This window comes from Perca flavescens, chromosome 6 (genome assembly GCF_004354835.1).
Source record: "Perca flavescens isolate YP-PL-M2 chromosome 6, PFLA_1.0, whole genome shotgun sequence".
In the NCBI taxonomy this organism is placed as follows: domain Eukaryota; kingdom Metazoa; phylum Chordata; class Actinopteri; order Perciformes; family Percidae; genus Perca; species Perca flavescens.
The window spans coordinates 2648221-2670359 of NC_041336.1; the positions used below are offsets into that span (position 1 = coordinate 2648221).

At 44.4% G+C, this 22139-nt stretch overlaps 1 protein-coding gene across 6 annotated transcripts in view; it reads right to left on the bottom strand.

Annotated features, from left to right (window-relative positions):
* Positions 1-1935: 1935 nt before the first annotated feature.
* The window catches only part of LOC114557932 (uncharacterized), a 30510-nt gene continuing 10306 nt past the window's right edge, over positions 1936-22139 (bottom strand). For 4 of the 6 annotated variants that reach the window (XM_028581660.1, XM_028581661.1, XM_028581665.1 and 1 more), the window contains 12 exons: positions 19948-20074; positions 17241-17357; positions 14330-14444; positions 13457-13603; positions 12754-12865; positions 11216-11947; positions 7132-9674; positions 6172-6362; positions 5765-5876; positions 5335-5391; positions 3191-3298; positions 1936-2349 (listed from right to left, as the gene is read on the bottom strand). In XM_028581660.1, coding sequence (XP_028437461.1) covers positions 2080-2349; positions 3191-3298; positions 5335-5391; positions 5765-5876; positions 6172-6362; positions 7132-9674; positions 11216-11947; positions 12754-12865; positions 13457-13603; positions 14330-14444; positions 17241-17357; positions 19948-20074 — 4631 coding nt within the window. In that variant the 3' untranslated portion in view covers positions 1936-2079. The remainder of the gene's footprint in view (positions 2350-3190; positions 3299-5334; positions 5392-5764; positions 5877-6171; positions 6363-7131; positions 9675-11215; positions 11948-12753; positions 12866-13456; positions 13604-14329; positions 14445-17240; positions 17358-19947; positions 20075-22139) is intronic. The other 2 variants (XM_028581664.1, XM_028581663.1) reach the window with 2 other exon arrangements.

Below are 22139 nucleotides of genomic sequence, written 5' to 3' on the forward strand. Positions count from 1 at the left end.
TAGCCGGGAGACTTCTTCTAAACGAGGGCCCACTTCCAACTTAGCGTGGAATACCTGCAGAACAGAGACATGGAAGTAGTTCTTTTGGAGATTATGCTGAACTAGTGTGTGTTGTAGCAGGGTTTTACCATTCAGAACGAGCTAGCATGCTAACGGTTAGCCCCCTGGTTTTGGCTAGTGACGTAGAAAGCTGTGCAGATTTTGACCAGCTCACCAGGAGACTGAAGGCAGGACATATTCAGAAACCAGATCTCACTCAGAACACCATGGATGGATTTATTCAAAGTTTGTATGAGTGTGGAAGCACCAGAGACCCAAAATAACACCTCAAATCCCAGAAAATAATGTTATTTTCATAATATGGGCACTTTAAAGATGGAGGCGCTACATGACTACTATGTAATGTGAATGATTCTGAATATCAGATTCTATGAGAATACTCTGATTAGTTGGTGGAAGTAATTAACACATGAATGAGCTCCTATTGGTGAAGGAACAAAAGGGGCTCACAGCCTGTAAACTGTCTCTGGATCAACTCGGACGGGTTGGAAATAAAGATTTTGGATCACAATCAAAAAACTTGACTCAGATTTATCTTTTCTTTTTTATTTTAATGTAAAAAAAAAAAAAGTTTATACAAGTTTATAAGCATAAACACAACTTTACTTTTGACAAAATGAAATACTTTTGATGCCCTGATCTTAAAATTATAAATATAAGACTTTTCATTCATTCATAGACAGACAGATGAGAGAGACAGAGAGAGAAATGGAGAGACAGTGAGAGAAAGAGAGAGACAGAGAGACAAAAAGAAAAGCAACAGGGACAGAGAGAGACAGAAAGGGACAGATGGAGACAGACAGACAAGGACAGAGAGACAGAGACTGAGAGACAGACAGACGGAGAGAGAGAGAGACAGAGACAGACGGAGAGAGAGAGAGACAGGGACAGAGAGACAGACACAGAGACAGAGAGAGAAATGGAGAGACAGACAGTGAGAGAGAGAAAGAGAGAGACAGAGAGACAAAAAGAAAAGCAACAGGGACAAAGAGACAGACAGAGAGACAGACAGGGACAGAGAGAGACAGAAAGGGACAGAGGGAGACAGACAGACAAGGACAGAGAGACAGACAGAGACAGACCTAGAGACTGAGAGACAGACAGACGGAGAGAGAGAGAGACAGACACAGAGACAGATGGACAGAGAGACAGAGAGAGAGAGAGAGAGATGGGAGAGATGAAAGAAAAAGGCCTCTGGTCAGCTTAAAAGCTCAAAATATTGCGATAATAAAGTGAAATGAAAGAACCATACCTCCGTCAGACAGACAGAGGAGATTTAAGGCACTGGAAAGATAACAAAAAGAGGGCTGTGTCGCTCTAAAGCTGAACATTGATTTCTGTAAACTGCCGACTCGTTAAGCAGCAACATGACTCAGCATTTCATCCATGAACTGATTGATGTGGACCCTTCAGTCTGTCCACGAACAGCTGCTGTCTGTCTGCAGCTGACACCTCTAACACAGACAGACAGGCAGTACAGACAGACAAGACAGCTGGTTTCTGTCTGGGACACACATAACTCGAATGTGCAGTTTAAAGAATTAAAGATCGATACTTGGCGTCGGTGTGTCGATACAGTATTGGAAATACTCGCGATACTACACACATTTACCCCTAAAATCCCCCCACACTTCAGAGTCTGAAGAACTGTACAAAGTTTTACTAGCCCTAGCCCCTCCCGGGGCCATCGTGCAACCCTTATAGGTGACCCCCTGATTAAAATGAGATTAGGTTATATTAGATTTTGGGAGATTTAGTGCAACTTTGGACTGTAGCTGTATCCCTTCACTCAAACACACACACACACACACACACACACACACACACACACACACACACACACACACACACACACACACACACACACACACACACACACACACACACACACACACACACACACACACACACACACACACACACCCCACCCCCCCTCTGGACTTCAGTTCCCAGAATCCTCAGGAAAAAGTTCCATCTTCCTCCTCTTGTAGTGTCTCCAACCCTCCGACAGTCTGAACTTCATTTCCCAGAATCCTCGGGGGGTGGTTCTGTCTTCCTCCTCTTGGAGTGAGACCCGTCCATCAGAGCCTCCCGCAGCCTCTTCCTCGTCTCCTTCAGTCTGGCCTCGTATGACATCACTTCCGGTTCTTCCCGCGCCGTGACCTTTGACCTCTCGCTCTCCGGTGCGTCTGCGGCCACGTTGGCGCCGGCCGTAGACTTCTCTTCGGCCATAAACGCTGCGCTCAAACTCTTCATCCTCTTCTGTAGATTATTCAGAAAGAAGTCGCCCTGCAACAGACCACAAGTACTCACGTTTATTTTTTTTTGTTGTGTACTTTTACTTTTTTTTTAAAAGTTGGTTTTAAAATCTGTACTTTTACTTCTGTAAAATGTTTTGTTTGAAGTATTTTGCTACATTTTAAATCCGTTAGCATGTCAAATGTCCCATCACCAAACTCCACTAGACTCCATGTAAATAATCAGGACTTTTATCACACGTAAAACACACTTCATTCAAAGTGGAAACTAAATAAAAAGTCAAATCAAAAGCCGTCTTGGTTCATCTTTCCACTGTTCCAACAATCACCACTCTGGTTTGGTTGAAATAAACCCTTAATTCACCCATTTACATGTGGAGATATGCTGGCTCTACACACGCTAAAAGTCCTGATTATTTACATGGAGTCTGGTGGAGATATGCTGGCTCTATACACACTAAAAGTCCTGATTATTTACATGGAGTCTGGTGGAGATATTCTGGCTCTATACACACTAAAAGTCCTGATTATTTACATGGAGTCTGGTGGAGATATTCTGGCTCTATACACACTAAAAGTCCTGATTATTTACATGGAGTCTGGTGTAGTTTGGTGATGGTGATTTCGGGGCTGTTTCATGTTAAACTAAAAGGATCTTACTCTTTAACTAAAAGCTCTATCTCTGTAGGGATCCATCCCATAATGTTGTCAGACACTTAGAATAATAATCTGAGTCTGTCAGCAGCAACAACAGAACTTTTAGTGGACTCTGACTGATGCTGAACATCAGTCCTGTAGGGTTACATTACTGGGACTGTTTTCTAGACATTAACATGCCGGTAAACCAACTTCGTGAGATGAAGTTGGTTTACCGGTGCAGCGTCCCTGAAGAGCCTCCGGACATCCGACAGGAAGTCTGCAGCTGTCTGATACGCAGGTGAGCCACGAGTCAGACGATCCTTCATCCAGTCCAGGTGAGCCTGGAAACAACCAATCATCAATCAGCGTTAGTGAGCCGTCCAACAAAGAGCTGCCGCCAGCTGCTGACAGAGGCATAAACACACTGGGACACACGTACAACACAACTAGGACGGCAGTTACCAAATGTAAAAGTACTTTGTGCGTTAGTGCGCGTGTGTCTCTCTCGGTGTCGGTCTGTCTGTGTGTGTGTGTGTTTCTCTCTGTGTCTGTGTGAGTTTGTGTGTGTGTGTATGTGTGATTGGCAAAGGACCAAAAAGCAGGAAAATATACGGCGCACCTACCACAACGTGGCGACAGCACCCTCCCTAAACACACACACACACACACACACAGTGACATCATTTATACATACATACATACATACATATAATGAAATACAGTGCACAGTGCGATCAGTGCAAAACAGTGCACATATACTTTTAGGAAGGCTATATACACCGTTTGTTTAGATTTCGTTAAACTGTGTGGTCATTTAGAAGGCTTAGAGTTCCCGAATGCATCAGCCTGACTACTGACCTGCAGTTCTCTAGGAGATGTGTAACAGTAGCCTACTGTTGATGGCTCATTTAGCAAATACAGACACTTTAGGTTGTAGGTTTTTAGGCAAAATGTATGCGTCTCTCTGTGTGTGTGTTTGTCTGTGTGCCTGTGTGTGTGTGTGTGTCTCTGTGTGTGTGCGTGTCTCTGTCTGTGTGAGTGTGTATGAATGTATGCTGTTGTAGCCACCTAGCTCAGGGTTTTAACGCACCCTGTTACTCCGACGGTGCACAGAGGACACGTGTCTGCGGCTTTACTTGGCTTGAAAAAAACTAATTTAGTGCTTAGTTGACGTTGTGATAAATGTCTTGAATTTCATTCATAATTGTCTTAGAAATGGTGAAACCTGCAGAAACCCTGTTTCACACATCTTTTTAAATTCGCCTTTTTAGGGTATTTACATAAAACTGATGCCCGTGTGTTTCATCTCAAAATGTCCAGAACAAACTTAGCTTTCTGTAGATGATTGAGCCCCAAATCTTCCCGAGAGCAACGTGTGAAGGGATAATTTGGCGCTAAAGCTGAAAACGTTGATGTTGGTGTTTTGAAATTTCTGAAATCTTTCGAGACAACAAACCTACACTCGTTTTGGTGTTTGAAATAAAAAAAATTTTGTCCTCAGGGTTGTTTGGTTTGTAAAAACTGAGAAATGTCACAGCAACGATGCAGAATCATCTGCGTCTGCATCACGATGCATGCAGTGATTCATTTCAACAGCCAACTATTTAAAATACTTTAAAGCTCCCATATTATGGTCATTTTCAGGTTCATAATTGTATTTAGAGGTTGTACCAGAATAGGTTTACAGGGTTTAATTATCAACAAATACCATATTTTAGTTGTACTGCACATTGCTGCAGCTCCTCTTTTCACCCTGTGTTCAGGTCTCTGTTTTAGCTACAGAGTGAGACCTCTTTTCTTCTTCTTCTGTACTATCTTTGATTGCACTCGCACATGCTCAGTAGCTCAGATCGTAGCTCATGTCAGCTAGCTCCATAGACAGTAAAAGAAAGGCTGTTTCTCCAACTTCAGTCAGTTCCAAGGCAGGATCAGCTGGGAGACTTCTTCTAAACCAGGGAGCACATGGAAGTAGTTCTTCTGGAGATTAGGGTGAACTAGTGTGTGTTGTAGCAGTGCTTTGCCATTGAGAACGAGGTAACATGCTAACGCTAGAATGCTAACGGTTGCGGTTAGCCAGCTCGTCTCGGCTAGTGCCGTAGAAAGCCGTGCAGATGTTGACCAGCTCACCAGGAGACTGAAGGCAGGACACATTCAGAAACCAGATCTCACTCAGAACACCATGGATGGTTTTTTCAAAGTGTGTATGTGTGTGGAAGCACCAGAGACACAAAATAACAATCAAACAATCAAATCCCAGAAAAAGCGTTTTAAAGAGGTACTTTAAATAAATCATTCCCAGTGGCCTGTGCATTGGGAAGGACGAGTGTTTGAAAGAATGAACGTGTTTGTTGGAGAAGTGAGAGGAAAAGGAACTGACCTCAGAGAGTCGACTGCTGGCTTTCACCTTCAGGAGCAGCAACAGCTTCTCACATCTCTGAAACACAAACGGATGTCAATTCCCAAGGCCTAATGGCAATAACCCAATTAAATAAGATGTGGGGAGGGGAATGACTGGAGGAGGAATATATGTGCAAGTACTGTGCAGTAGTTTCATTTATTTATGACATTAGGCCTTTTAGGGAAGTGCAACACACTCCTTACTGTATTCTATGTATTGATGTGTGTGTGTTATGGGTTAGATAAATAGTGCTGTAGATGTCTGGTTCAATGTTTGTGTCGTGGATTATGTGTCAATATGCCTTTACTGTACAACAAGTTGCCTCTCGGGGACATTAAAGTTTTCTAAGTCTAAGTTTACACTCCAGACAGTAAAGTATTTCCTAAGAGACGTGTGTGTGTCCTCTGACCCTCTGGTTGAGCAGACTGAGGCCGAGACTTGCAGGTCTCTGTGGGCGGTGGGACAGGAAGGGGTCCGAGGGGTCCGACAGGTCCTGGCACAGCGAGCATATCCAGTCCGACCTGCAACACAAACACACCGTTTCAGATTCAGGCCCTTGCTACATTAAAAAGCTCCCATGGCATGAAAATGTCCCTTTATGAGGTTTTTTAACATTAATATGAGTTCCCCCAGCCTGCCTATGGTCCCCCAGTGGCTAGAAATGGTGATAGGTGTAAACGGAGCCCTGGGTATCCTGCTCTGCCTTTGAGAAAATGAAAGCTCAGATGGACCAATCAGGAGTCTTCTCCTTGTGACTTTATTAGTGACCTTTAGTCAGGAACAACCCTGTTGGCTGATTGGTCGTTTGGTTCTTACATGATGTCCGGTCTGACAGGAGGAATGTGGCAGTCTTGGTGGAATCCACGGCCGCAGGACATACAGATGATTGACGCGTTGGCCAATCGGCAGGCGGAGCAGGCGACCATCTGCACAGCCAGAGGGGAGCCAGGAGGCGACAGCGTACCGATGTCATCTGCGGAGTCATCTGTGACATCATCAGAGAGGGACTGTAACACAGCAGAAAGGAACGCACCGTGTCATGGTTAGTCTGTATTTTCAGTTCTTAACCGGTTTAAAGAAGTTATCTAACTGGAGCTAAAGTTAAATTCTTAAACACACAATCAAACAGGTACAATTTAAAGAAACGCTTATGTAATCTATTTTTATTTATTTATTTTACGACTTTATCCACTTTTTTTTGCAGCGCTTCAGTAAGTCCAAGGAGTCCATAGGTTTTCTTTTCACCCAGCATGTTTCCTTAGATTAGGGTGGGCCCTAAATCATGGTTGTAGCCTGTTGCTGTGGTCCTGCTGCGCGCCCTGCTATGCCCTGTTACACTATGCTACGTCGTGCTACACCCTGCTATGTCCTGCATTTCCCTGCTACATCCTGCTACGTCCTGCTACGTCCTGCTATGCCATGCTACGTCCTGCAGTGCTCTGCTAAACCCTGCAGTGCCCTGCTACGCTCTGCTATGTGCTGCAGTGCACTGCTAGGCCCTGCTACGTCCTGCTACACTCTGCTACGTCCTGCTATGCCCTGCAGTGCTCTGCTATGCCGTGAACTACTTCTACTATTTCTAGTCATTGATCCATTATCTTTGTTGTGATTATTATCGCCACTGTTCATCACACCCCCAACCAGCACAGTCAGACACCGCCTACCAAGAGCCTCGGTCTGTCCCAGGTTACTTCCTGAGAAGGAGTTTTGATTTTTTGATTTGATACTATAAATAAAATTGAATTAAAAGTACTAAGTAACTTTGCAGCACTGTACCGTAGTCTCCTGGCTCATCTCTTCCAGGTAAATCTCATCATCAGCTTCGCCGGCGATCAAACGAAAAGAAGGAAGGGGACGTTTGTGGCGCTGCGAAAGCACAGGCAGCCTGAACAGAGACACTCTGGGCTGCCATTGGCTCGAACTGCAGTCAGACATTCCATTGTCTCCGTCCAATATTCCAGCTTCTCCGTCCGACACTACAGGTTCAGGTTTTTCAGCATCTCGATCTGACACTCCAGCATCTCCGTCAGATATTTCAGGTTCAGCGCCTCTGTTCGACACTCCGGTGTCTGTCTCCGATGCTTCAGCTTCACTTTCCGTGACCTCAAGTGAAAGTTCAAGCTCTTCGGCATCTCTGTCCGATTCTACGGTGTCTCTGTCCGATACTACGGTGTCTCTGTCCGATTCTTCAGCATCTCTGTCCGATACTACGGTGTCTCTGTCTGATACTACGGTGTCTCTGTCCGATACTACGGTGTCTCTGTCCGATACTACGGTGGCTCTGTCCGATACTACGGTGGCTCTGTCCGATACTTCAGCATCTCTGTCTGATACTACGGTGTCTCTGTCCGATACTTCAGCATCTCTGTCTGATACTACGGTGTCTCTGTCCGATACTACGGTGCCTCTGTCCAATACTTCGGCATCTCTGTCCAATACTCCGGCGTCTGTCTCCGATACTTCTGCTGCAAGTTCTTCAGCTTCACTTTCCGTGACCTCAAGTGAAAGTTCAAGTTCATCAGCATCTCTGTCTGATACTACAGTGTCTCCGTCCGATACTACAGTGTCTCCGTCCGATACTACATTGTCTCTGTTTGATACTACGGTGTCTTTGTCCGATGAGTCAGCGTCTCTGTCCGTTACTTTGGCATCTCTGTCAGAGCCTATTTCAGCATCTCCGTCCAATACTGCTTCAGCATCTCTGTCCGAGACTACTTCAGCATCTCTGTCCAATACTGCTTCAGCATCTCTGTCCGATACTGCTTCAGCATCTCTGTCCGATACTACTTCAGCATCTCTGTCCGATACTACTTCAGCATCTCTGTCCGATACTACTTCAGCATCTCTGTCCGATACTACTTCAGCATCTCTGTCCGATACTACTTCAGCATCTCTGTCCGATACTGCTTCAGCATCTCCGTCCGATACTGCTTCAGCATCTCCGTCCGATACTGCTTCAGCATCTCTGTCCGAGACTACTTCAGCATCTTTGTCCGATACTACTTCAGCATCTCTGTCCGTTACTGCTTCTGCATCTCGGTCCGTTACTGCTTCAGCATCTCTGTCCGTTACCGCTTCAGCATCTCTGTCCGAGACCATTTCAGCATCTCTGTCGGAGACCATTTCAGCATCTCTGTCCGAGACCATTTCGGCATCTCTGTCCGAAACTATTTCAGCATCTCTGTCTGAGACTATTTCAGCATCTCTGTCTGAGACTATTTCAGCATTTCTGTCCGTTATTATTTCAGCATCTCTGTCCGTTATTACTTCAGCATCTCTGTCCGAGACTGTTTCAGCATCTCTGTCTGAGACTATTTCAGCATCTCTGTCCGTTATTACTTCAGCATCTCTGTCCAAGACTGCTTTAGCATCTCTGTCCGAGACTATTTCAGCATCTCTGTCTGAGACTACTTCAGCATCTCTGTCCGAGACTACTTCAGCATCTCTGTCCGAGACTACTTCAGCATCTCTGTCCGAGACTACTTCAGCATCTCTGTCCGAGGCCATTTCAGCATCTCTGTCCGAGGCCATTTCAGCATCTCTGTCCGAGGCCATTTCAGCATCTTTGTCTGAGGCCATTTCAGCATCTCTGTCTGAGACCATTTCAGCATCTCTGTCTGAGACCATTCCAGCATCTCTGTCTGAGACCATTTCAGCATCTCTGTCCGTTACTACTTCAGCATCTCTGTCAGTTACTACTTCAGCATCTCTGTCCGATACTACTTCAGCATCTCTGTCCATTACTACTTCAGCATCTCTGTCTAAGACTATTTCAGCATCTCTGTCCATTATTACTTCAGCATCTCTGTCCATTACTACGTCAGCATCTCTGTCCGTAACTACTTCAGCATCTCTGTCCGATACTTCAGTATCTCTGTCCGATACTTCACGTTCTTCTGCGTCTCTGTCCGATTCGTCAGCTGCAGACGGTTCTCCTGCAGGCGCCAGTTCTTCGGACATGGTGGAGGTGGGTTCGTTCTCTGCAGGTTCCTGCCGCCTCGGGGCGAACTGCTGCACGCCACCGTCGCAGGCGGAGTCCGCCATGGCCCTCACCACCGGATTGTTCTGCTGCTGCTGTTGTTTGGGAGAAGAGGGCCGAGGGTCGATATCCGGGCTGAGACGCTGCTCGCAGGATCGTGACGCAGCGTGGCTGGTTGAAGAGGAGTTTACTTCTTTCAAACGTTGATGCTGTTCTTTTTCTTGCGTTTGGCGAGGCACCGCCGCGGGACTCGGCACGACAGAGATCTGGTTTCCGGTGGTGGGGGCAGGAGGTATTGGACAACTGGCGGGGACCGGAGTCAACTGTCCTGGGGTTGAAACTGCAATGATTAAATTAAACAATTTAGATTCAATTCTGGACCCTGCCATCGATTTCAACACAATCAGTTCAAATCATACAATCACAATCATTTCTATCCACTCACAAAAAGCAACTACAATATGAATTGACAGTTGTATTACTGAGCTCTTTCAGCCATTCAAAGTACTACTTTTTAAAAAAGACATCTACTTTTTTAATAAAAGGAATACATAAGAAGTGGGAATTTCAAAATACAGGCGCATGTTAAAAGTGTAGAGCTGCAAAGATGAACGGATTACTGAAAATCTTTGAGTTTGGTCTTTAAAATGTAGATAAGTTTTCCCCCCCCCAAAAAAAAACCCAAGACAACATCCTCAAATGTCTTGTTTTGTCCACAACTATTAAATATTATGTTTCCTGTCCCAGAGGAGAGAATAAACTTGAACATATTCACATTTAACAAGCTGACATCACACAAGTTTACCTGGTTTTACATAAAAAAAATTAAAAAAAAGACTCGAACTGATTAACAGATTATCAAAATAGATGGAGAGTCATTATAAAGTTGATGACTAATTACGCCTATAAACGATAATATTGTCGTTCTGAGACCATTTCCATCTAATATAATGATAATGGCATAATAATAATGCAGGTACACCTTTACCAAAAATCAAAAAGCTTTTATTTCTAAACAATATTTAACACTGGAACAGGAAGACATTTTAAAAATCCACAATAAATGAACAAAACATCCAAAAACAAATAAATAAAATGGACTTTCAGTCTCTGTTAACAAAAAAATGCACTGGAATATAAACCAAACACAATCAAAAATAATAAATTAAATGGAAATTTTTCCAGCCGCGATAATTTCCATTTAAAAATTGAGCTCATTTTTATTCATCATGCGATTAATTGATTTATTGCATATTGTGACGAAGCTATGACTAATCGATTCTTTATTTGCAGCTCTAGACTTTATGTACGTTTTTAAGTAAGTATGTAAGGAAGGAAGGAAGGAAAGAAGACAGAGGAAAGGAAGTAAGAAGGGAAGGAAAGAAAATGCAGAGAAGTAAGATATTCAGTTTCCTGTCCCAGAGGAAAGAAGAAACTAGAAAATATTCGGTAACACTTTTACTTTTCTACATAAGAGTGACATGAGACTGTTATGAATACATGACACTCACATGACACTGTCATGTCACAGTCATGACACTGTCATGACACAGTCATGACACATGAACCCTAACGCTAACTTGTCATGACAAAACCCAATGACACATACTAAAAAAGCGTTATGTCATAAACGTTTATGACTTGTTTATAATGTTTTATGACACGTTCATGACAGTGTCATGTCACTCTTATGTAGAAAACTTAAAGTAAAGTGTTACCAAATATTCACATTTAACAAACAGACATCACACAAGTTTTTACATGAAAAAATGACTCAAACCGATTAATGGATTATCCAGAATAGTTGGAGATTAATTTAAAAGTTGACAACTAATAATAATATATAATAATAATGGAAATATTCTCTAGTTGCAGCCCTACCTGGGACGATAGTTCCCATCAGGCTCTTCTGTGGTTCGGGGCCGGTGTTTCCCGGCGCTATCTGCCTGAGTGGCAGCGCGGCCGCCAGCAGCGCAAAGCAGGACACCTGGTACGCGCTCTGAGTGTTGCTCAGCAGCACGGCGGCAGTGGCCGGCTGCTGAGCAACCAGAGGCTGTTGGACGAGTTCGAGGACGGCGAAGCGGGGACGCTGGCTGTTCTCGGAGTCAGAAACTGTCTGTCTGCGTTTCTTCGGATGCTGGCCCGTTTGAGTGGTGCTCGCTGGCATGAGAGCTTTGGAATGATTGGAAGCTGTAGGAGGAAGACTCTGCTGATTGGACGAGGACTTCCAGGAAGTAGCGGGACAGTTGGGAGGAACGGGGGAGTCTGTGTTCGCGGTTCTCGGAGGCGGAGTCACGAACTGATCGGAGATCGTCTTTTGGGATGGAGCCAGATGGTCTGGAGGGGGTGGGACTAAAGACGGAGAAGAGGAAGTGGAGAGAAACGTCTGGCTGGGATAGGACGTCGATGTCGTGGAGGAACATGTAGCCGGAGGAGAGACGAGAGTCCTGGTTTGGGGGGAGGGTCCGCCGAGGGGGGGCGGACAGGGAGAGGAAGAGGAGGGAGAGGTGAGAGAGGGAGAGGAAGGGGTGGGAGAGGAAGAGGAGGATGATGGAGCGTTCTGATTGGAGGTATTTGAGACGGAGAAGGGGACCCAGTTAACGTTGAGTCGACCTGGAAACAGAAACACACAAGAAACTCCTCATCATCCAGACATCTGTAGAGTAAAAACAAAGCTGCATTATATCTGACTACCAGCAGGGGGAGACTCCTTAAACCTGCATTATATCTGACTACCAGCAGGGGGAGACTCCTTAAACCTGCATTATATCTGACTACCAGCAGGAGGAGACTCCTTAAACCTGCATTATATTTGAATTCCTGCAGGGGGAGACTCCTTAAACCTGCATTATATCTGACTACCAGCAGGGGGAGACTCCTTAAACCTGCATTATATCTGACTACCAGCAGGGGGAGACTCCTTAAACCTGCATTATATTTGAATTCCTGCAGGGGGAGACTCCTTAAACCTGCATTATATCTGACTACCAGAAGGAGGAGACTCCTTAAACCTGCATTTTATCTGAATTCCTGCAGGGGGAGACTCCTTAAACGATCTTGGAACAGATCGTGCAGTATCGTAAATCCTCGTAAAACAGGATTATCATCTGCACATGACGGATCGTGCAGGCAGCACAGATTACAGGGGGGGAAGACTCCTTAAAGCTGCATTCTCTCTAACTTCCAGGAGGGGGAGACTCCACTGGCTCTAAACAGAGGTCTGTTTCTATAGAAGTCTATGAGAAAATGAGCCTACTTCTCTCTTCATTTATCACCTCAGTAAACATTTTCATAATGAGTTCATGGTCTCAATCTCTAGTTTCAAGTCTTCTTAAGTTTTCTACCCAGAAGTTATTGGAAAGAAACACTTTTGATTGGGTCTATAAACATGGAAACAAACCAGTAATATCTCAACTTACCAAAGTTCAAAATGGCCTCCAGTGACACCTTGTCAGTGCTGACCCAGAGCTGAGACATACGCTGAGGAGGAGACAGGTTCAGATTGTGGAAAGCCTTCACATGAGACTTGATCTGCACACAGAAGGAGGGAAAACCAAGAAAGTTTAGGAGGGAAAACCAAGACTTTTCTTCAAGTTTTCTTTCATTAGTGTTCATGCATAGTTAAGTAATGATTATTGTATTTTGTATATATTGTGTAGCCTGTTGTACTTGAATAGATATATAATTTGTACTGGCACTAACTTCCACTATGATACCATTGCACCTTTCTGCATTTTTTCCACACCGCTCCTTTAAAAATGCTACATCCTAACTTTACTGTATGGGCACACTATTGATATCTGCCTTTGTATTTTTGTAGTATGTATGTGTGCGTGGATGTCATATGTCTGTGTGCCTATGTATGATGTGTACAAGCGATTGGACACCATAATTTCCTTCGGAATAAATAAAGTATCTATCTATCTATCTATCCATCCATCCATCTATCGAAGAGAGGGAAGAGGAATGAACCTGCGGCAGACAAAAACATTATAAAAAACGTCAACCTACAGCAACAAAATGTCGTTTGCAAAAATGCTACATTGAAAAAAAGTGCCGAAAAAAAAAAAAAAAAAAGCATGAAAAAAAGTGTTAGAAACACCTGCCAGTTTAAACACGTACCTGAACATTGTAGGCAGTCAGGGTCGACACGTCGTTACTGTTTTGGGCATTTTCGGTGAATTTAGCGACCGAATCTTGATCCTTCAGCAGCTGCTTCAACTTGTTCATCTTTGTCTGAATCAGCTGGGTCTCCGTTTCACAAACCGTCTGCAAAGAGACACAGAGTCACAAACAGAGTCACAAACAGAGAGACAAACAGAGAGACACAAACACAGAGACACAAACACAGAGACACAAACACAGCATCACAAACACAGAGACACAAACACAGAGACACAAACACAGAGACACAAACACAGAGACACAAACACAGAGACACAAACACAGAGACACAAACACAGAGACACAAACACAGCATCACAAACACAGCATCACAAACACAGAGACACAAACACAGCGTCACAAACACAGAGACACAAACACAGAGACACAAACACAGAGATCACAAACACAGAGACACAAACACAGAGACACAAACACAGAGACACAAACACAGCATCACAAACACAGAGACACAAACACAGAGACACAAACACAGAGACACAAACACAGAGACACAAACCACCTGCAAAGAGACACAAACAAATTTGGCTAGCCGGCTCAACTGCAACCAAGAAAATGATAGCTCAACTCTGGCTCCCCCCCAATTCGCTTTGTATAAACAGTGGTTGTCATATTTTCTGGACATAGTTATGCTTGAGCTCTTTACAGCAAGGATTAACAAAGCCAAGTCATCAACTATCAGCCTATGAGAAAGCTCAGCAGCACAAATATCCATAGACAGTATATTAACGGGACACAAACATCTCACATACGGTTTTTGCTACTGAATAACAGGTTAGTGCGCAGTTTCGGACACAACCTGTAGGTTACCTTAACATTTTTCAAAATGTCTTCCATCCTTGTTTTGATTTGTTGAGTCAGGAACAAGTAGGAGCGCTGCAGCTCAGACGACAGATTGGACTCGCTGTCAGCGATGTCCCGCAGCCTGAAACACAACAACAAGGCGGGGCTTTTATTCTGAAATCCTAGACGGGAAAAAAAAACAGACTTTGGTTTCACTTCTGTTAAAATGAACATGCTGCGGAGGGATCATCCATCCCAACATTTAGTCTAGTAAATACAGAGGGAGAAGAGATGTTAAAGTGCCCATATTATGAAAAAAAACCCACTTTTTCTGGGATTTGGGGTGTTATTTTGTGTCTCTGGGGCTTCCACACGCACACAGACTTGGAAAAACCCATCCATGGTGTTGTGAGTGAGATCTGGTTTCTGAATGTGTCCTGCCTTCAGTCTCCTGGTGAGCTGGTCAAAATCTGAACAGGCTTTCTACGTCATCGGCCCAAACATTTGGCGTGTGCTAACCACTTTAGCTAATACTACATGAGCTAGCTGTTTCTCCAACTTCAGTCTTAGCCGGGAGACTTCTTCTAAATGAGGGCCCACTTCCAACTTAGCGTGGAATACCTGCAGAACAGGGACATGGTAGTTACAAGTACAAGTACTATACAATTTATTTTGTAGATTCATTTACCTTAACTGAACAGCTTCGGAGTCATTGGAATGGTTATGTGACTTTTTTTGGGTTGAATGGAGGTTGTCTCTTTGCGTAGAATACCAAGCTATTAAAACAATAATTGTTGGCATGATTCTATAAATCATCTTTTAATGTTAAACATTCATGTGGCACAAGAATCTTAGGATTACCTGTATCTTTGGAGGGCTATTTTAGTGACTACCTTACATGTTTAGGCCAGTGAGCCTATCATCAGTGGGGATTTATATTTGCTAATATGTTAGAATTATGTTAAGACATTTTAATTTATGAAAAAAAACTTCATGACAATAATTTGGAGGCCCACCTGCAGTGACTCTGGGGAACCCCTGTCAAATCCATGTTTCTATTAAAGCCATGTAGGATATTTAATACATAGCTTTTCAAGCTTCAAAAACCAAACATTCTGCAGTGCTCTAATACTAAATAAACTGGATACATAAAACTATACAGCACTGAGCACATGGCACTTCCTGAATGTGCAAAACATACCAGAATATGTAAACAGAAATGTTGTTAGGCCTACATTACATTATAAACAGAAATAATCGATTATGATGCCGATTATCGATGCAGCATCGTCCATGTCCACAATTCAATGCATCGATTATTTGGTTAATTTCAACACCTCTACTGAACACATCCACCCATTTAGGAACCGGCTTACAAGGTAGCGATGGAGTTTTTCACACTATCGTCATGGCTGAGCCGGCAAAAAAGAAGCAGAAAGCTAGGAAAGCATTGTCGGAGGAACAGAGAGAGAGAGGAAAGGGCAGACTAACGGAGAGAGGAGTCAGACACTGTTGAAACTAAGATATATGTCCACGAACCAAGGCCAGATTTGTAGGCGCGGACCTTATTGCCAGCTGCACTTCGTCAACTTATCTTCAAAAGTATGAAAAACTCCCAAAACAAGATCTCAGAACATTCACGCAGAGTCAGAATCAGATGTGAGAAAGAAGTTTTAATGTGCACGAAAAAGATAATGCAAAAAAAACCCGAGCAATTCTACTGAGGACTGCACAAGGGGGGAGAGTCTATGTAGTCTACGCGGGAAGCACTAGGACAGAGAAAGTCTGGGACTACCACCAGGCATACACATTGACATCTCCTGTCTATAATAATATAATATAATTCAATTACTAACCAGATTTATCATATTTTGCCACAACATTACAAGTAAACATAGGAGCTGCCAAATATCTATTCTGAAGCTGTAGGGCAGCTCTTTAGAGAAACCTGTAGGGGGGGGGGTCTATAGAGAAACCTGTAGGGGGAGCTCTATAGAGAAACCTGTAGGGGGGGCTCTATAGAGAAACCTGTAGGAGGAGCTCTATAGAGAAACCTGTAGGGGGGGCTCTATAGAGAAACCTGTAGGAGGAGCTCTATAGAGAAACCTGTAGGGGGGCTCTATAGAGAAACCTGTAGGGGGGGCTCTATAGAGAAACCTGTAGGAGGAGCTCTATAGAGAAACCTGTAGGGGGGCTCTATAGAGAAACCTGTAGGGGGGCTCTATAGAGAAACCTGTAGTGGGAGCTCTATAGAGAAACCTGTAGGGGGGGCCTCTATAGAGAAACCTGTAGGGGGGGCCTCTATAGAGAAACCTGTAGTGGGAGCTCTATAGAGAAACCTGTAGGGGGGGCCTCTATAGAGAAACCTGTAGGGGGAGCTCTATAGAGAAACCTGTAGGGGGGGCTCTATAGAGAAACCTGTAGGGGGGGCCTCTATAGAGAAACCTGTAGGGGGGGGCCTATAGAGAAACCTGTAGGGGGGGGGCCTCTATAGAAAACCTGTAGTGGGAGCTCTATAGAGAAACCTGTAGGGGGGGCTCTATAGAGAAACCTGTGGGGGAGCTCTATAGAGAAACCTGTGGGGGGGGGCTATAGAGAAACCTGTAGGGGGGGCCTCTATAGAGAAACCTGTAGGGGGGGCCTCTATAGAGAAACCTGTAGGGGGAGCTCTATAGAGAAACCTGTAGGGGGGGCTCTATAGAGAAACCTGTAGGGGGGGGCTCTATAGAGAAACCTGTAGGGGGCTCTATAGAGAAACCTGTAGGGGGGCTCTATAGAGAAACCTGTAGGGGGGGGCTCTATAGAGAAACCTGTAGGGGGGGCCTCTATAGAGAAACCTGCCAGCAAAAAGCCAGAAAACAGCCTAGAAATGGCCAAAACTGCATAGCGCCCCTTTAATACTTATACTGGATGTTTCCCTGTTTGTTTCCGTTGGTACCTGGTCTCCATGTCCTGCAGACTCTTCCACGCGGCGTCTCGCTGCTTACTGATTGGCCGAACACAGTCCTCCAGCTCCTTCTTCAAACTGTCCAACGCTTCGCTGACAAACTGATACCTGAGAGGAAGAGAGACAGAAAGGGTACAAAGTTACAGTGAAACCAACAGTAAAAAAAAAAAAAAAAAAAAAAAAAAAAAAGTAGAATATCAGCAGTTAAAGTTATATTTGTGCACGTTGCAAAAGAAGCTGTGTCCAGTCACTGAGGAAGTGGTTCAAGGAAATGTCTCTGACGCATAGAAGGTTAAACCTAACCTGTTAACTATAGTTTATGGCATAAGAGTGCATTGTGTACCAGACAGATAAGTAGAAGAACAGGAAATGCAGTTAAAGTTACGAGAACAGACAAGGAAGTTGCATCACACAGACACCCTGACCTCGTGTGTGTGTTTGTTTGTGAGAGATAATAGTTTCTGTCTAGAAACTAGGAGACACCCCCTGCGAGGAGTAGGGTTGGGTACCGAACCTGGTACTCTTACTGGTACCGACCGAATCACGTCGGTACTACAGAGTATTGGTTCACGTAAAATCAAATGGTGTCAAATTTCGGTACCTGAGAGTAAGTGCAAGCTTATCTGTCCTCTCTGCATATTGGCATAGAGCAGAGCTCAGAGACAGACAGACAGACAGACAGACATACAGACAGACAGACAGACAGACAGACAGACACATACACGCTAAACTACGTGGGCTCTGCAGTGCTGTTGAAGTCACAGAGAGTCACAGCGATGCCGATAAAGTGGTTTCAAGTGTGGTTACAGTTTTTCATAACTTCACGGAGACAGCATTTGCTGTGATATGATATTAATGGCGAGCCGAAAGCAGTCGTGGTGCTGTTGACGTTCTACTTCCTCTTAGACAAGCAGGCCCAACGGTGGTTTCTGACCCTGGGGACTGACTGACAGGCTGAGGTTGCAAGGAAAGGCAACTTTACTTTTACAGCAGCTTTCAGCAACAAGGCAATTCAAAGTGCTTTACATAAAACATTAAAGAGCAATTAAAAACAGTCATGATGAAAATAAAACAGGCTAAAATATAATAATATACAAATACAAGAATAAAAGTTACAGTGAGTAAAAAATTAGTAATTCTTCAATTTAATAGGTTAATAGGGACGGGTTGTTTTTGTAATTACAAAGGGAAAGTACTGAAAAAAGTACTGTTGGGTACCGGGAATTGAATTTCAGGTTCCGGTATCAGTAGTGGTATTGGTTCAGATGCCAAAGGTACCCAACCCTAGCGAGGAGAGAATAAAAGCTTGAGGGAGAGAACAGATCAGAGCTCATAAGATCAGAGGACTGGTTGGTGGAGCAGCTCTGACTTGATGTCTGTTGCTAGGGAAACTTAGTCTCTGTTTGGAAAACTACAGCTGTGTTGTAACTCATATGCTGGAATCAGTAAACTTTGCATAACTCAACTCTTCGTCTCCGATTGATCCTTGTGTTCTGGTAAACTTAAGTCTGATGTAAGAAGGCGCGGTAATTCATAAATTGGAGTCAGATTTGACAGGCCTTATGGCCTTATTTGAGACATAATTCCCTCTACAGGTGTCAAACTCAACATTACTTAAAACACCAGACTGGAAAATAAGAATCCCATCCAGAGCCAGACATGTAAAGGTTATTAACATGCTTTAATTTAAGACATTTATTTTGACTGTATTATATATGCATGTCTCATCATAGCTTATCTCACTTACAGTTTAAGGCTCATAAAGCCCCCAAAAAGTTCCATCAAGGAAAAAAAAGCGCTAAAAAAAGGTGGAAAAAAAAAAATTAAACACAAAATGCCAGTAAAAGCGACAAAATTGTCTTAAAAAAAAATAAATAAATAAATAAACATCAAAAACATTTAAAAAATTGGCAATAACATTGAAAAAGTGTCAAAAAAAGTGCCTGACAAATTGGAAAAGCGCTAAAAATGCCAGAAAGGGTGTCAAAAACAGCACCAAAAACATCGGATAAAATCTACGGATTAAGCGACAAAAGCTGGCAGGCCAAGATTTATTGTGGACCTATCTTGATATGCGAGGGGCCGGGTTTGACACATGTGACTTAAACAATGAAATTACTCTTCATATTTTTCACGTTTTAGCCTTTTTTACTCAAACACATAGTACAAAATGAGAGTTTACTCGCAAAACCTAATGTGCAAAATAAGAGTTTTTCTAGATTTCTCTTCAGGAGCCAAAATCATAACCACGATTACAATTTTGATTATTTCACAGCCCTGAAACGGAGACAGCGAACAACAGAGCTCCATAACGACATTCACCTTTCTGCAAAATCATAGAAAAAGCAACTCTTATTAAAAGTAGTCTTGCATGTGGCCGGGTTGGTTCAGTGGTAGAGCAGGCGCACATATACATAGAGGTTTATGCCTTGACGCAGAGGTCCAGCGTTCGACTCCGACCTGTGATGATTTCCTGCATGTCTTCCCCCCCTCTCACCTGTCCTGTCCATAAAAGGCGGAAAAGCCCCAAAAAAATAATCTTAAAAAGAAAAAAATGTAGTCTTGCATGTCCAGACCTTCCTCCACGGCGCTGCGGAGGAGGGTCTGGCTAGCGCTCTAACAGTCGTCTGTGGTTACCTACAGACAGTCGAGTGTGTGTGAATGTTTCTGTGATGCTCTAACAGTCGTCGGTGGTTACCTGTGGTTCATGTGAGCCGTGAGCTGGCAGTCTCTGCAGGTGAGCATGTTGCAGGTGAAGCAGAAGAGTTTGAGTGGCTCCGACGGGTGAAGTCTGCAGAACTTGGTGGGACAAGTCGAGACGCCTCCTGGAGACACAAAACCACACACGTTTACCCCATTCAGACGGGCCAAAGAATCCACACACACACACACACACACCCACACACATCTGGCTTCAGTTTTCCAGCCAGTTCGATACATCAAACGGGACACAAAAATGGGAAAGGAGTCTATCGGCTATTTTTAGCAGGTTTACCAGTGTTTGAAAAAACCTGTAATATACATACATACAAAGCCCAAAAAGTAAGGAGTCACTGGCAGAATAACCGGTTTGGCATTGGCAGAGAAGATTTGGCCAATTTTTCATGGGCGCAACCCACATACTCAGCGCTTGTATCGTTGGAAAGCCTGTTTAGTTCCCTAACAAATGGGGCACCATTTAAAAAGGGAACTAAACAGGCTTTCCAATGTTACAAGTTTTATTGCTAAAAAGCATTGTTAAAACAGAGACACACACACACACACACACACACACACACACACACACACACACACACACACACACACACACACACACACACACACACACACACACACACACACACACACACACACACACACACACACACACACACACACACACACCTCCATTATAGACAGAATTCCAGCGGAGATCAGTTGGTTTTTTATTTAACCAGGGAAGCAGTTTTCAGATTACATTATATGCTTACATAATTGCAAAAGGGTTCTCCAATGTTTTCTCAGTTAACCTTTTAAAATGATCTCAGATTAGTAAACAGAATGGGCCTTTATCGAGAACCCTTTTGCAATTATGTAAGCACATAATGTAATCTGAAAACTGCTGCCCTGATTAAAAAAAAAAACAATGCAACTGATCTCAGCAGGTATTCTGTCTGGAATGCAAGTGACCCAAAACTTTTAACCGGTAGTGTGTGTGTGTGTGTGTGTGTGAATGTATGTATGTATGTATGTGTGTATGTGTGTATGCATGTATGCGTGTATGCGTGTATGTATGTGTGTATGTATGTATGTATGTATGTATGTATGAGGGCTCTCCTTATGACCTGTCTCTCTTAGTTACGCTGTTATAGTTCTAGACTGTCGGGGGACTTTCTTCCTTCCTTCCTGTGACACACTGAGCTGCTCTCTCCTCTCCCTTTCTATTACTTTTACTATTACTATTTGTGTGTATCCCGTCCCAGAAATGCTTGTTACTAATCCTAGCTTCTGGGGAGTTTACTCCCCGGAGTCCTTATGTTTTTTCCCCCAGCGTATTTCCTTGGAGAACGTTGGCACCAAGATCCTGGTTCCAGCTGTCGCCGTGGTCCTGCTGCACTCCCTGCTGAACCCTGCAGCTTCCTGCTGAACCCTGCAGCTTCCTGCTGAACCCTGCCGCTTCCTGCTGAACCCTGCCGCTTCCTGCTGAACCCTGCCGCTTCCTGCTGAACCCTGCCGCTTCCTGCTGAACCCAGCCGCTTCCTGCTGCTTCCTGCTGAACCCTGCCGCTTCCTGCTGAACCCTGCCGCTTCCTGCTGAACCCTGCCGCTTCCTGCTGAACCCAGCCGCTTCCTGCAGCTTCCTGCTGAACCCTGCCGCTTCCTGCTGAACCCTGCCGCTTCCTGCTGAACCCTGCTCCTTCCTGCTGAACCCTGCCGCTTCCTGCTGAACCCTGCCGCTTCCTGCTGAACCCTGCCGCTTCCTGCTGAACCCTGCCGCTTCCTGCTGAACCCTGCAGCTTCCTGCTGAACCCTGCTGCTTCCTGCTGAACCCTGCTGAACCCTGCTGCTTCCTGCTGAACCCTGCAGCTTCCTGCTGAACCCTGCTGCTTCCTGCTGCTTCCTGCTGAACCCTGCAGCTTCCTGCTGAACCCTGCTGCTTCCTGCTGAACCCTGCCGCTTCCTGCTGAACCCTGCCGCTTCCTGCTGCTTCCTGCTGAACCCTGCAGCTTCCTGCTGAACCCTGCTGCTTCCTGCTGAACCCTGCTGCTTCCTGCTGAACCCTGCAGCTTCCTGCTGAACCCTGCTGCTTCCTGCTGAACCCTGCCGCTTCCTGCTGAACCCTGCAGCTTCCTGCTGAACCCTGCAGCTTCCTGCTGAACCCTGCTGCTTCCTGCTGAACCCTGCCGCTTCC